The sequence below is a fragment of the Leuresthes tenuis genome, unplaced genomic scaffold (assembly GCF_036924035.1).
Source record: "Leuresthes tenuis unplaced genomic scaffold, fLeuTen1.0.hap1 SCAF_4, whole genome shotgun sequence".
NCBI classification, from domain to species: domain Eukaryota; kingdom Metazoa; phylum Chordata; class Actinopteri; order Atheriniformes; family Atherinopsidae; genus Leuresthes; species Leuresthes tenuis.
Window position 1 is genome coordinate 14,731,243 of NW_027325358.1, and position 15,385 is coordinate 14,746,627.

General features: G+C 38.8%; 1 protein-coding gene across 1 annotated transcript in view; it reads left to right on the plus strand.

Moving 5' to 3' along the window:
• Window positions 1-14,133, plus strand: part of LOC140305754 (noelin-2-like) — a 29,643-nt gene extending 15,510 nt beyond the window's left edge. The window contains exons 4-8 of the mRNA XM_072384731.1: window positions 1,248-1,467; window positions 2,928-3,034; window positions 11,580-11,756; window positions 12,188-12,361; window positions 13,394-14,133. Of these exons, the coding sequence (XP_072240832.1) occupies window positions 1,248-1,467; window positions 2,928-3,034; window positions 11,580-11,756; window positions 12,188-12,361; window positions 13,394-13,714 (999 nt within the window). The 3' untranslated portion in view covers window positions 13,715-14,133. The remainder of the gene's footprint in view (window positions 1-1,247; window positions 1,468-2,927; window positions 3,035-11,579; window positions 11,757-12,187; window positions 12,362-13,393) is intronic.
• The last annotated feature ends 1,252 nt before the right edge of the window (window positions 14,134-15,385 follow it).

Here is a 15,385-nt window from a genome sequence, read left to right on the forward strand (position 1 = left end):
AAAAAAGAAGAAAAAGTCTCCTTCCGTGCTTGGCTCCAGATAAGCTCCAGTGAGTTTGTAAAAAAAAAAAATCATACATCCACTTTCTGTTCTCTATCTGGGTCAGAGCAGCAGCAAACTGCCGACCAGCCCAGACTTACATCTGACATCACCTCCAGTGGGATTGTGAACTGTTCCCCGACCAGATGGGATGTGTAGTCCCTCTAGCATGTTCTGAGGGTGCTTTCCATTTGGTAAATGTGTTTTTTTTCACCACCCTCGCTTGCATCTCATCTTGTCTTAGCTCATCCCAAAGGAGAGCTAAGAGGTGTGGGGATGGAGGCAGCAATTAATCGTGACTCACAGAATCTAAGCTGCCAAATGTGTTGAAAACAAACATGTCCTCAGCCAAAAAACATGGAAAGAGCGTGGGCTATGTAACCAAGGCCCAAAGAGTATAAATAGAGTTAACTAAACCACATTGACCCTTTCAGTTTTCAATTTCTTGTTTTGTGCTGTTAATTTCTCAGTGTGGAAATGTCCCCTTCTTTAATATCTGAGTTCACTCAACATTTTTCCAACATGTTAATCACTATATTTCAAACACCAGAGTCAGACAAAATATATTGATATCAGCGCGGAAGATGTTTGTTCTTTACCAAGTGCTCTGCAATTAAAATGAAAAAGAAGGGGCAATTAGACAGTTCATAGAGACAAAAATCTTTGAACTGCTCCAATATTGTAACATAAAAAAACTAAAACTGAAACCTGCTGCAATTAAAACCCAAGTGGGCAATTCCCCAATCAATGTATTTTTGATGTGACAGAAGGTTATGCAACCAAAGGTAAACACAGAAATGAACCGTCTGGCACAGCTATCACTGACATATTCTTCCATGCATGAAGATTTGTTGGAATGTGTGAAGCTGTGGATATCTTTCAATTTAGCAGGTTGTTTATATTTACAGTATTTGAATCCTCTCTCCTCACTTGACCAGTTCCCAGTTTACAGGGAGCAGGATGGAGGAGCGATGATGGCAGGAAACATAATTAGCTGAATGAGAAAAGCTTTGAGTCTGCTCTGGGCTATCCTCCCAGTGAACAAACTGGGATGATTGTCACTCTCAGAGGGCGTCTTGACCAGAAGCATGAATTGCTACAAATGAAATGTGAAGGAGAAATACTGCAGACAGTTCCTCAGATTTAATGATGCTTGTGGTGTCCTCTTCTCTATCTTGTCTTACCTCCTATCTTTTATGCACCCACAGGAGTTAAAGGGCCAGATGTCTCAGCTTCGGCCCCTCTTGTCAGTGATGGACCAGTACAGACTGGACCTACAGACGCTGGCCACTTTGCGAATGGAGCTGCTCAACCTATCAATCATCCTCACAGCCATTCAAGAGGAGATTGGAGCATATGACTACGAGGAGCTTCAACAAAGGGTGTTACTGCTGGAGACCAGGCTGCACAGTTGCATGAACAAACTGGGTATGTGCTGGAGGACGGCAATAAAACACATTGCTGTATATAAAATGCCTGGGATTTATGCCTGTGTTCCAAAGATTTATATTTCCGATGGTTACCTTAGTTATTACATGCATTATGTGAAGGTCCGTAATAATAGCTGTTCAAACTCTTGTGGTGTTTGGAGGAGAAAATAAATCCTACTGTTCCAAAAACTGTCATTTCTAACAGTAAAACTGCAGACTGATACATGGCAACAACATTTGAATAGTGTGGATTAGGCAAAAAAAGCATGCAAGTAAAAGGGACATTATACTGGTTGGACTACTCCAAAATAGGGAAGCATAATTTTGAGTCCCACAACTTTGCTGATGTGAGGTAACAGCATTAATCACTGCACCCCTTTGCCACTGTAACATAATCTCATCATTTTATGAATACATAAAGATTATGACAGCGACGTGTTTTGAAAAGATGCAATTAAGGATCTTGTTAAGAGCAGCATTAGATAAATAGTTTGACTTTTGGACAATGATGTCCAGTTCATGCCCATATAGGCAATATAAAACTACAGCTGACAGCCTTTAGTCGCTTCTCCCTTTGTCCAGCTCTGTCCAAGGTTTGTCTCTTCCTTCCTCTTTGTGCTAATTGAGGCTGCTGGCAGCAGCCTTATATTTACTGCAAAGAAATGAGTTGTATTGAATATTTGATCTGACTCTTCGACTGAAAGTAAATAAGCATTTCCCACAAGATGTCAAACAACTACTTAAGGAGCAGAAGGCAGTCCTCTACAGCATAACTGGTGATGTCATATGTGAGCATAAAAAGCAAAGTAGTGTCAATTCTGTATTTTTTTCTGTAAAAGAAAAGTGAAAAGGTAGGACAAAATAGACATATGAATGGAAAACATCCAAATAAATTACATTTTCTAATTAATTAAATCATTTTTTATATGTGGACATTTCGGCCTTGCCTCTGCAGTGAATATCTTTCTTTATTACATTCCATTATGACTGATGTGGATCCAAACAGATGAGAAGCTTTTTAGAATTCCTTTCAAACCTACACAGTGTCTTTTATACTCAGAAGAATTTGGTATCCTCTTAAGGTTACAGTTTAATTTAGCTGATTAAACACAGCTGTAAAGTTAGGCAGCTAAAACACTTTGTTAAAGTTTTGCTGGATGCGACGCATACATTTCAAAGAGCCTTTGAGTTTGGACATGCTTTAGACATGCTTTTCTGATGCACTTTCCTTTAACTTGTGCTTTGTTCTCTTCTAGATTTTTAATTTGTAACAACTACTTGATGAAATGCTACTGTAAACTGAAATGTTAGGTGGCAGGAGGTGGCAGTTCATAAATTAGGTAGCCGAATGTCCTTAAAAGCAAACATTATTCACTCCAACACTTGAACTTAATCTTCTCTATCTTCTCCTTCTTCTTGGTGAATGTATAAACTCCGCTTTCTTGGGATCTGTTGCAGGCTGTGGGCGTCTGACTGCAGTTAGCAACCCGATCACTGTAAGAGCCTCAGGGTCCCGCTTTGGCTCCTGGATGACCGACGCCATGATTCCCAGCTCCGACAGCAGGGTAGGTTGACAGTGTACACCCAGTTTTGGGAGGACCAGATAAGTTCTAGACCCTGTGAGGGACACTTGAGCCCAATCTCAATTCCTCCCTTATACCTTATCCCTGTTTTTTATTCTTGTGGGCAGGGTAGGTTCCCCTTTTCTTTTGTAGATAAAAAAGCTGAGGCCATCGAGCAATCCAAATGGTTCCCAGTGCCCCAACTGTAGGACCACCGCTTCTTGATTCCTGAAAGAAAAGAGGCACTTTATCCCTGCAAAGCAGAGCGATAGGATGCAGTGTTGGAGCCAAGGGGAGGAATTGGGATCTAGGCGTGGTTTCATGGTTCATCTTAGATTTAGATTGAGGTTGGAGTTCTGCATATTGTGAAAAATAAATAAAACTACTGAAACAGTGCAATGGGACTACATACACAGCTTTACAGTGATTACTGATTTCTGTATGAGACAGGTACAGAAAATGCAAAAAAAAAAAAAAAAAAAAGCGAAGTGGTAAAAGCTTTACTGTCACAACAGTGTTTGGAGGCCTGAAATGCAAAAATGGATTTACAAGTACAGATTAAATAAAGTTGATGAGAATTAACATTAAATATCATATTGTTTGCAATTGAATTACATAATCTAAAAAGAAAATCACTGAATTGATTATAATCTCATTAAATCCAATTCCAGTTAAATTCAATCCACTTCATTCCAATGTAGTTCAATACAGTCCAACCTAGTATGATAACATTTATAAAATGGCAATTTGTAAAAAGTTTATTGTCATGTCAGGTTTAGGATACTGTAAAACTTTGGCAAATGAATGTGTTAGTCTGTGTTCTCTGAACAAAACACAAAACAGACCTGGTTTGTGAGTGTTTCTATGCCATGATATGTAAGTCGGGCTCATGGTTGCAATAATGTATTTTTTTCTGTCCGATTCTGCCTTATTTCTAACATGAGTCTTATATACACTCTGTCTGCACTCACTATGAGCTTCACCCATTGCAAGTGTGTGTACACACACACACACACAAATGTACAGTCTGTTCAGGGAGCGCATATTAAGCTAGTTGTCAAGGCGACTGTCTCCCAGTTGCCAGGTGTGATTTATATCGCCATGGTGACCCTTGACTGTTCCCTATTAGAGCCTCTCCTCAGTGATGAGAAGGAGCTATGCACAGCATCGGTATCCCAGTCATTGCCTCCCTTTTCCCAGTTATCGATGTGACTGTTGTTGGGTCTTTTACAGTCCTGATGTCCTTTTGCATCTTTTTCCTGCTCTCTCCGTTATTGCTGTATACAAGATGTTCCCAAATATGAGTGAGACATTCAGGAAAGCAGAGCATGTATAATCTACAACTATCCAACATATGCTGTTTCTGCATTTCTATTATATATAAAACAGGGAATCTACAAAAAACTATTGAGATCTTGGTTCTCTCATAGAATTAAAGAGCTCCGTGGAACCCACTCCAACACTTGTTTACCTTTAGCACAAAAGTGTGTATTTTTGAGGGCTTAAAGACCTGCCGGGCAGATTTCCTTCTTCAGTGAACATGAGCTGAGCTGATTTTTCAGGGTCATTTCCAGGATGTTACAAAAAATTGCTTCAAACATTTTACGGTGACATTTCTGTAATTGGAGATTGACATTTCCGATTACAGAAATGTAAAATGCTTTCAGAAGATTCCCTTGCAAAAAAAAAACAACCTTTTAAAGCTTTACCACTGATGAAAGTTTTTTTTTCTGCACAACCATGTATTTTGGTCAACATTTTAAGGAGCGCTGAATACAACATATCCCAGCTCCAGGTTTCACTTCCCTGTTGTTTATGCTAATAAAACATTTTTTAGTCATTCGGGAGGCTGTACAAGTGTGAATCTAAAGGGAATTGAAGATTCATAACCAAGTAAAGTTTTATGTGAACCGATTTGTAGATGTAATGATAACGTTATAATGATGGGCAATTGGAAAAGTCCTGAATGGCAAGTGAGTCGGAAAAATAGTTTTCAGACAATTGATTTTCTGAGCCATCAAATTGATATTCTTTTTATTTTTAAAATAATTTTATCTTTGAATTTCTCTCTGGCTTTGGCGGTATGGAGCCCCTTAGAGGCCAGAAAGGGAAAGAAATATTTTGTGGTTATATTTCATCACAGTTAAAACTGAACAAAACTACACTGTCACCACAAGCAAGTCATTGTTCATTTCAGCCTTCAAGTATTAATCAGAATATAATAACTGTTCAAAATCAGCAGGGTGGAGGAGCATAAAGACAACTGCTTATAGCTGTCATTTTCTATTTCCACGCTCAGGAAACACTGACATATTGGTAGTATATATACAGCACCTGTGTGAAGCTCTGTCCACTAAACTGAAGCACTTTATTTTGAGATTATACAGGTTTTGTTGTCTAGTGCAGCTCTGGAGTACTAATAAACAGTCATTCTCCTTAGTTGAGTTTTCCTTTAGAGAGAACTTCAGTAAATCATTTTGTATTATTTTAATTATAGTTCTTTGAAAGGAAGAAGACGACACACAGCCAAAATCGAATCAAAATCTATCAACTGAATCAGACTTTAAAAGATCTGAATCAGATGAGAAATTTCTAATCAGTGCAAATTTAGACACCGATGTGTTCTTTGTTGAACTCCGATATAGAATATGTTAATGGTGAGTGGTTGGTTTATTTAGATGTAGGGGTATAACAAAGAGGGATCAAAAGGAGGCAGTCCACAACTGCATAAGAAAATAGAGTAAGATAAACTGAACCTCACGTATAAACCAGTTGTTGTTTAGTTGTTCCTGGAATTAGATTCAAATCTGCTGAGAGCGCTTTCAGATTCTGTGGTCCAGATCTCTGGAACAAACTAGCTGCTGATCTGAGGTCCATTTCAACTGTGTCTACTTTCAAAACTTAACTTAACACAGTCTACAATTAATAACTGTTGTGTGTATCTGAACCTGTACTGTATTTTCCTGCATATGTGTGTGGTTTTCTCATGTTTAGTACATTGGGTTTACATGTGATAAAATGTGGTATATAAAAAAATGCCATTGTAAACAGGCAGGCTGAACAGTCAAACTGACCAAGAACAGCAGAGACAATACTCGACACATATTCATAACTAATTAGGTCAAAAGAAACAGGTGAGACCAATGATGGCAGAATGACACAGAAAACAAAGGGCAAAAAGACACAGAAGCCTTAATTACCTGAATAAGACAGGAACCAAAGTAAATGCTACCTACAGAAAACAACCAACAGAAAGAGAGGATCTCTAAAGATAGAGCAGAGTAGGAGCATAATAAAAGACTGAAGACAAGAAAAACAAGACCAAACCAGATGCAGGAAGCAAATGACCTGAAATAAATAAAGGAACAAATCTGATAAAACATAGCTGCAAGTAAACTGTAATGCAGAGCAAGAAAAATAATAAGGACAAGCTAAGACTATAACACCGAAACACAGGGAAACCCAAGAACCCTGACATCAAACAAAATAAACCACAGATCATGAAAGAATACAGTAGGTTGCAAGAGAATATTGTGTTGTAAAAAAGACATTGTGACTTTGACACCAATTCTCTGCTAAACCTGTTACTTTATTATGAAGCCTGTGAACTGAAGTGCAGACATCACACAATCCTACCATTTTTTTGTCTCTCTTTCTCTCTCAACAAACACAGATACAAATCCAAACTGTGTTGCCCACCTCTTGCATGTAAATAATCCTGTCGACCTTTGATATTTTACAAGGTTTTGATTATAATGTCGCTGATAATCTACTTACTTTACATTCATTATCTACTGGCAGGCAAGTAATATGATGTGTTTTTAATATCGTGTAATAAAAAAAGTAAAGTGAAATTAGTTAAATCATCAGTGAAATTTCAGGCATAACAAACCTACCAGTTAAAAATGTGTGGAGCTACTGCTTCACACATGGACACACACACACACACACTCACGCACACTGTAAGTCAAAATGAGTAAAGTCATTCTCAAAGACCCTTTGGTATCCTTGACTACCGTGTCTGCACTGGGTCCCAGTTTGACATTTATGAATTCTTCATTAGCTCTTTAGTGTGTGAATCTGTGTGCATTTATGTGCACAAATTACACACTCACACAGGCACACACCTGCCTCTGAGTTGGAAAACATCTGCTGAGGTGCAGATATCCCCTGATCTGTCAAAATGTCTCTGCTGAAAGTGTGAGACAGAGACAGGGGATGAAGGAGACAAAGCAAACCAAAGGGAGAGAATGAGGGCCGTATCAGTGATATGGTGTCAAGCAGGAAAAAGAAAATGAAAGTGGACTTTAAGAGGAAAAGGGCTGATCAAAAGAACAGGAGCTGGGACAGAAACGCAGGGCTGGATGACAGGTGTAAGGAAGTCAAAGGTGAAAGAGGCCAAAGAAGAAGAGGCGAATAACATGTGGTCATGAAATAACCCCATGTTATTAACCTCATGTTAGTGTGTTATAGATTTTTTTCTTAATTCATAAATTCAGCTGATGGTAAAATTTTAATCTTCAGCAGGGAAAGTTCGAGAAATCAAAAAAGTTCCAGCATTTCAAAGTAAGATTCCCAAAGTAAGAGTGTTTCCCTGAGACAGTCTCTCTCAAAGCCAGTCTTCTTCCAATGCTGTTGTTGTTTCCTGCAGTCCTGCCTACTGTGATCAATGTTACATATCAATTTAACTTCAGAATAATTGTTGTTGTGGTAAATGATCTTGGTCACACTCTGATAAGACTGTAAACAGCTCTGTGTTAAATGATAGATGCTGTTTTGGTCAAGTTGTGTCCCTGCAGGTATTAGTAAAAGAAAGCATTTATAGAATAGCTTTATAGTAGTTTAGTTTAAGCTTAATCTGAGTGATTGATGCAGACTTCAAGTGGCAGTCACATATCCTATGTCAAAGCCTATCAGACTGATACAAATGCTTACCACAAAGAACCATAAACCATGCTTATTGCAAAATCATGACCACAAACGGTTACAGGGTTCACTAACCACAGTAGAGTTATGGTGCAATACTTTTTTGTTGTAAAATTCTAACACTGCATCTGTAGGTTCACTTGGATAAGCCAACAAAATGTTTTTCTTTTCTAATGGTATCACATTAAATTGAAAAAAAGGTTAAATTAGATTCAGTTTTGTTCTAGAGAGCATTTTCCTTTTTCCTATGCCTTTGGCCCTTTGATGTGTTAAACTGGAGTTAAGCTTCTACATTAAATCTGTCGTACCTACAGCCCGGTAAAGCCCTGTTTCCTACACCGTAGCCTGATATGTACCATCTCCACCACTTGAATTTGCAACATTGGTGAGGGTTGGAATGTCTATCGACTGGTAAATCGACAGCTTTGCCTTCCAGCTCAGCTCTCTCTTTGCTATGACAGACCAATACAACGTTTGCATCACTGTAGACGCTGCCCCAGTCTGCCTGTCAATCTCCTGACCCTGAGATAGTGAAACTCCTCCACTGGAGGGATGCAACAGAATATAGATAGTGTATGTAATTGTAGCATCTTATTCTCTTGCCTACCAGGTCTGTTTTTACATTGTACAGTGAACATATTTCTATGAAACATATTTTCAGTAAGTAATTACTGTAAGGTCGTGATTGTCTGAGTCTTGTTTTCAGAACCAATCTATTTGTTAACTCATTCAGTCCAGTGGTTGTAAACACCATGTACTTGACTGTGTTTCCTCTTCTCTGTTGCAGTAATTTAAACAGGTGTTAAAAGGGTCTTATCAGTTGAGACAATCCTCTTCCCTGAAATGTACCCATTGGTTTAATGCTCTTCCAGGTGAGAGCAACTGCATGTGAAGCACAAAAACTGGCATCTGTCAACATAACGGTTGCATCTGAAAAAGAATGGATTTTAATCCTAAGCATGTTCGTTTTAGAACAACAACCAAGTAATGCGGTTGTCTAAATCCAACCAGGAAGTGACAAAAATGTTTTAGTAAAGTGTTGTTTCTGACAGAGCTCAGCAGTGTGAAAGCAGTTGTGACATGTTGGTTTTAATCTTGGATCACATGAAGATCAATGGTTCAAAGTGCTCCTTACTCCCTATGAGGACTTCGTGGTTTCCAAACAAATGTCTTGAAAATGATTTATGTTGATGAGTTATATTTCCCTCCTTCAGCCTGGGTCTTATCAATTGTATGAACAAATTACCTATACAGTTGTATCGATTGGAGGACTTGTTGATCAGCTCCAGCTTGGGCAACGCACGTACTTATAGAGCCAGGGTTGCAACCAGTAAATGATTGTTTTAAGTACACTGACACTCAACAAACTCAGAAGTTCTGCCTCCAACTAGTATTTTTGGTGGTCTAATTAAACTATCAGCATTGCTTACAATGCCGTAGGATGCTTGTGTGGGCTATAACATGGTCTCTGTGTCTTAAAGCAGCAATGTGAGTGCAGCGTCAGAGTCGTCTTGTTGAAGTAAGAAGCTGTAGATTTTCAGGCAGGGATGTTGTTTTTCTGTCCTCGAGGAAGACAATGATCCTTAAATTGCTCCTAAGGGTGAGGCGCATACCCTCACTGCAAATGGTGTGTGCATTTAAATGAGTCAACAAGAGGTTAGAGAATCTTTATGAATTCAGTCCCACCAGTTTGAGACAACAAACCAACAAATACGCCCACTTGAAATGTCAAAATCAGTGTAAATATTTGCAGAAATCCACAACTGTGAGTTTAAGTCTCTTTGGTACATTCACATTGATTTATAACTACATTTTAATTCAAGGAGCATTATATTTCTTTTTGTATTACAATCCTGTATGAGTAATGAAGTAGGCCAGTTGTGAGGAAGAAGAAAGGAAAGATTCCATAAATAGAATCTGTGAAAACTTAACTGAGATGAAGAAGCAGCAAAAAACCAAATACACACTTTGATGTATGCTATATTCGCTGTATATCAGCGTCTGGAGCTTGTGAATATGAAGTAAATGGTGCATTCAAATGCGAGAAGATTACAGCTGCCAGAAAACAAAGAGGCTCTTCTTCCCTTGAAACCGTTTTTAAAGGGAATCAAAACAGAGAAACCTTCATTAGTATTTAGAGGAGAGAAGAGGAAGAGAAGAGAGTGCTGGAAGTAAAACGTTTGAGTGGAGGCAATCAGTGTGTTTATTGTCTTTGCAAACCGAGCTGAGTCACAATTACGCCCTCAAAGTAACGGCAATCATTTACCTTTGTCTGAAAGTCTCTAATTCAGCTTGAATTTTAAATGTTGTTTCTACACATTAACTGTAATTTCAAGAATGGCGCTGGTTCTACATGAGAGACAATTTTCTTATGAAATTCATCGACTCACTCTTTTCTGCCCTCAGCACTTTTCTCTCTGTGCAGGCGGTATAACGAGCATCTTTTTCATCAACAATGGTTTCTTCTCTTTGTGCTCTCTGCTCTTCTCTTTAATCTCTTTCACCTCCCGTCCCTCTCTGGGTAATTAATCCTCCACACTGCCAGCTCTCAATTTTTCTCCCATCTCGTTTCCTCATCACCCTCATCTCGTTTCGCTCTCTGTTCGTTTGTCTCTCTCCTACCCCCCCATTTTCCTTGCCCCTCTGTCATATATTTACACCTCCTCTCATTACTTTTAGATTATCTGGTTTTACTTTTCATCAGACATTTCCTTAAATTTGGGTCAGCCTAATTGAGGAGGCTAGAGGTGGTGGACAGCAGTCATCCATACATGGAAGAAATAAGAATTCATTACTTGTTATCTAAAGAAAGTTAGAAACTGTGGAAATTTACAGAGCCCAAACTTTCATACTGTAATTTACCATCACTGGTATCATCCCCACAAAAGAGATAATCACCATTTTGAAGATAAGATAAGCTCTCATTCTGTCTAATCCTGAGATATCATTAAGCTGCGTAGGAGAAGGAGGAAGGATTATGATAGGATCTTCATTAGCTGATGCAGAACATCGAGGAAAATCCATGGCAATTACAGATATAAACAAAAAGACTTCCTCATTTGTTGTTGGCAACCTTTAATTTTACCATAATAAATGCTCTTTTCCAAGAGAAACCTCTTTGATGACAACAATATACCAATGCGTCTTGGTTTTGCTTGCGGCTGTGTGACTGCAGAGCACAATGATCTTGAATACTTCTTTTTCTAAAAAAGTTTGTTTTGAAGGCAATGCTGCAGGGTTTTTCTATTTTAGATGCAGAAAAAGCAACTCATAAAATCCTCTTAAGTTTTGCACATTGAGCTTCTTTATAACTACCATGTCCACAGCTTTTTGAGCTTTAAGGGGCGATCCCTGTTTCGGGTAAGGGGGGCATCAACTGGTGGAAACACAGCCACTGTTTGCCCTTGACTTGATGTACTTAATGTTATCTGTGTGGTGGCCAACAGAGACAGAGTCTGAGTACATCATGTGATTATCTAATCAAGTTGCTGGTGAGCAGGGGTGACTATGATGAATTACTCTGCAAATTAAACTAATATAGTTGCTCGGCGGGAGCTAATTTCACAGGCTGGAAGAGGAAGCCAGAGATAAGCCATCTCATTTGCTGTCTTTCCTCCATCAGGTATGGTCCATGGACGGCTACTACAAGGGCAGACGTGTGTTGGAGTACAGGACCATGGGGGATTTCACCAAAGGCCAGAACTTCGTGCAGCATCTGCTGCCCCACCCCTGGGCTGGAACTGGCCATGTAGTCTACAATGGGTCGCTCTATTACAACAAGCATCAAAGCAACATCCTGGTAGGAAACTGAATGAGACAATAAAAGGCCTTTTCATAAGAAACAAATCATTAGCAGCTTTATCAATCAGGTAAAATTACAGCATTCAGACAAAGAATATCTCCATATGTATATACAGTATATTTAAATATGCACAGTAATATTTCAGCTATATACCTTATGATAAATAAGACTATATTCAGATTATAGTGTTTACATGAGTTGCATATAGGATACTCCAGAGAGTATGAAATATAGTCCCATTAATGACTCGTGCCAACATCACAAAGTGCTTAGAGAGGCGCCAGTGTGCTCATTCAGATGATTCAGACACGGTCAGTTGCCATCAGATTAATGGAAAACAGTGCATGTCTGAAAGGGCTTTACACTTTTAAGATCGAATGACAAGTTTGAGAGTTATTGTACGTGTGTATATGTCTTTGTCTTTCAAGGTTCAGTACCATTTCCGCTCTCGCAGTGTGTTGCTGCAGCGGAGCCTTAGTGGAGCCGGATACAACAACACCTTCCCTTACAGCTGGGGAGGATCCTCTGACATCGACCTCATGGCTGATGAAACGGGATTCTGGGCTGTCTACACCTCCATTCCAAATGCAGGAAACATAATGGTGCGGCCTGCTTCTGTGTGTTCCTGCATCAGGAATTTTTTTCTACTTTATTTCTGCACGGTTACTCTTATTGAGACATTGGAAAAATAGAAACACCTGCTATCAGCAGTTTCACCTTCCAGACATCACCCATATCCATACACATCTTTAAAAGATAACTGAAACTTACTGCTGCACAGAATAATAGAAGCTGTTATCGTGAACATGATTTGTTTTTCTAACATGATTTCCTCTATTTCTCTACTCTTGATACAACCCAATATTTACATTTAAACCCAGATTACAAGAAAATAGGATGGATTATGTGTGTATCTGAGCATGTGAGAGTAATCTAAAGATTTAAATGATCTAAATGGATGGATTACTATAAAATCCTAATCTATAGAAAGAAATATAGAATAAATAATAACACAATTCTTCCTCTGAAAACAACAAAAACTAAATCACACTACAAGCTGCGGCCAAGCTCTGTCCCCTGAACTTCTACTACTGTATGCAGTGATCAGCTTCAACATTAAAATCACACTTATTTCTGTGTACAACCCTGTTAGGCCACTCAAACAGCTCTGACTTTTCAGGGCATGGACAGGGACACCTAAGCACTTCAAGGTGTTTGTGGAGTCTGGCTCTAACACAATGAGCAGCTCATTTGCTTCTGGTGGGTTGTGGGTCCTTCATCATGAAATATATATATATATTTTACATACTTAAAATGTGTTCTGGACAACAGTGAAAAAAATAAATTGTTCACATTCTGTTGTGTGACATTTGATATATTATATTTATAGCATTTTAAACATATTTAAAAATATATCTGATGACTTGCTGTAGTTGCTGTTTGCTATCATTGAGTAAATGTTCAGAAACCTGCAGAAAGTCTACCCATTATCTCATATTGGCCAATAAAAAAGAAAAAGAAAAAACTGAACAGAAAAATGGGCAGAACTTTAGTTATTCTTTTATGTTTTTAGTTTCTGTTCCTCACTGGAGGTATAACACAACATGACCCTCAACCCTTCCCTCTGTCTACAGGTGAGTCGTCTGGACCCTCATTCACTAGACGTCCTCCAGAGCTGGGACACAGGGTTTCCTAAGCGCAGTGCAGGAGAAGCCTTCATGATCTGCGGCACCCTGTATGTCACCAACTCCCACTTGGCTGGGGCTAAGGTCCACTTCGCCTACCACACCAACACCTCCTCATACGAATACACTGACATTCCCTTTCACAACCAGTACTCCCACATCAGCATGATGGACTACAACCCCAGAGAAAGAGCGCTGTACACCTGGAACAACGGTCATCAGGTGCTCTACAACGTCACACTGTTCCACGTCATCCGGAGTGATGGCTAGAATGTCACATAAGAAGTGATAAATCTTCATTTAAAAGGATATCACAACTTATGACACACACACACACGCACACACACTGGTCATTTACATCAGCAAGAAAATGAGTGTTGTCTGTTTGAATTTGAGTGACTTTAAAGAATATTTATCACAGCGAAGACATGCTGATAGAAAGACTGAGTTCAGAAATGTTGTGCTCATCCTTAATCCGTTCTGTTTCGTTCCACTCATTTATCAAGAAGTGACTTTAGAAGCTGAGGTGGAATAGTCAAAAACAAAAATACAGATTGTGAACTGAATTTCACCTCGCCTCAGACATCGAGCTGTGATGACAGCCCTGGTGGAGCAATGTTGGGTTTGTGATGTGATTGTAGACGTGTTCAGTCAGCATGATTGTTTGTTCAATAAACTTTATTGTCAAACTTTGCTTCATTGTCTTTGTGTCGTGAACAGGGAAAATTGAGGGTCCAACTTTGACAGTGTTGGTGTATCTACATCTGTGTGTTGTAGTTGACAAAGTGACCTCTATCATTACCTCTACAAATCGGTGACCAAAACGAAGACTGTTCATGAAGACTCACACATGCAAACGTATCTGTGCTGACAGAGCTAGCCTTTATCTGCAACATAAATCAGCTCAGCTTCTTTATTTTGCCCTCGAGTTGATAACCAGTTAGGTTAATTCACTGACACCACTGCTGCTTTTTGATAACAAAATTGAAACTGCTGTTCATGCTACAATGTGTAATTTAGAGCAAAAGATAAACCATGACAAGTAAATTTGTGAAAAGATTAAACAATTATGACACATTAGAGCTGTCATTCATATTAAATTATTTTACTTATGCATCTTCTATTATTGTTCTATGACTAAGCTGAGCACCGAATGACCTACTTCTGTATTCTTTATGTAAAATGAATCACAATTTTTAGGGATATAAAAAGAAAAAGGATCAGAAAATTTGACATTTGCTACTTCTGGTAAAAAATTAAGTATTCAAAGGTCCCACATATGGCAAAAAATGCTCTAGAGCGCCCACTAGTAGTCTTAAAGTCAGCCTCTTCTATTAGTTTCACCAATTTATGTGATATTTGGTACACGCGTGTAATCTGTCAAAAGATTACATTACATTCTAAAGCTCTCCTCCTGCTAATTTGATCATATTGCCCTTAAAACTTCTGCATACTTTGAAGGTCTTTGTAATTAAAAGTTCCTCAGTTTGACTTTTCATCAAAGGGCAGAACTGTAGTGGAACCTCAAATGGCAAATTTTATTTTTGATTTGATGACTGCCCTGAGCCGAATGGATCTTCTTCTCAATATTCTGTTATAACCATAGCCCTGCCCACTGGTAACATGCAGTGATATGTTATTTAATTATTTTCTGTTCTGATGCAGTCCCACACATTCACTTCAACCATGGTCAGAACATGATTAACATTTCGATGATTCCCCATTGTAAACATTGTTAATTCTAATGGCTAAAATATCGATACTTCGCCACAAAACAGGGAGTTGCATTTACTCAATAGCGGACCTCCTTATACCAATCATATTTCTCAAAATTGATAACAGCCCCCACTTCAACATATTTCTATGAGTCATCTCATAGTCACAGCACCACCTACTGGTGCCCTACAAGTACCTACAAGTACCCTTCTGTACAAATTTACT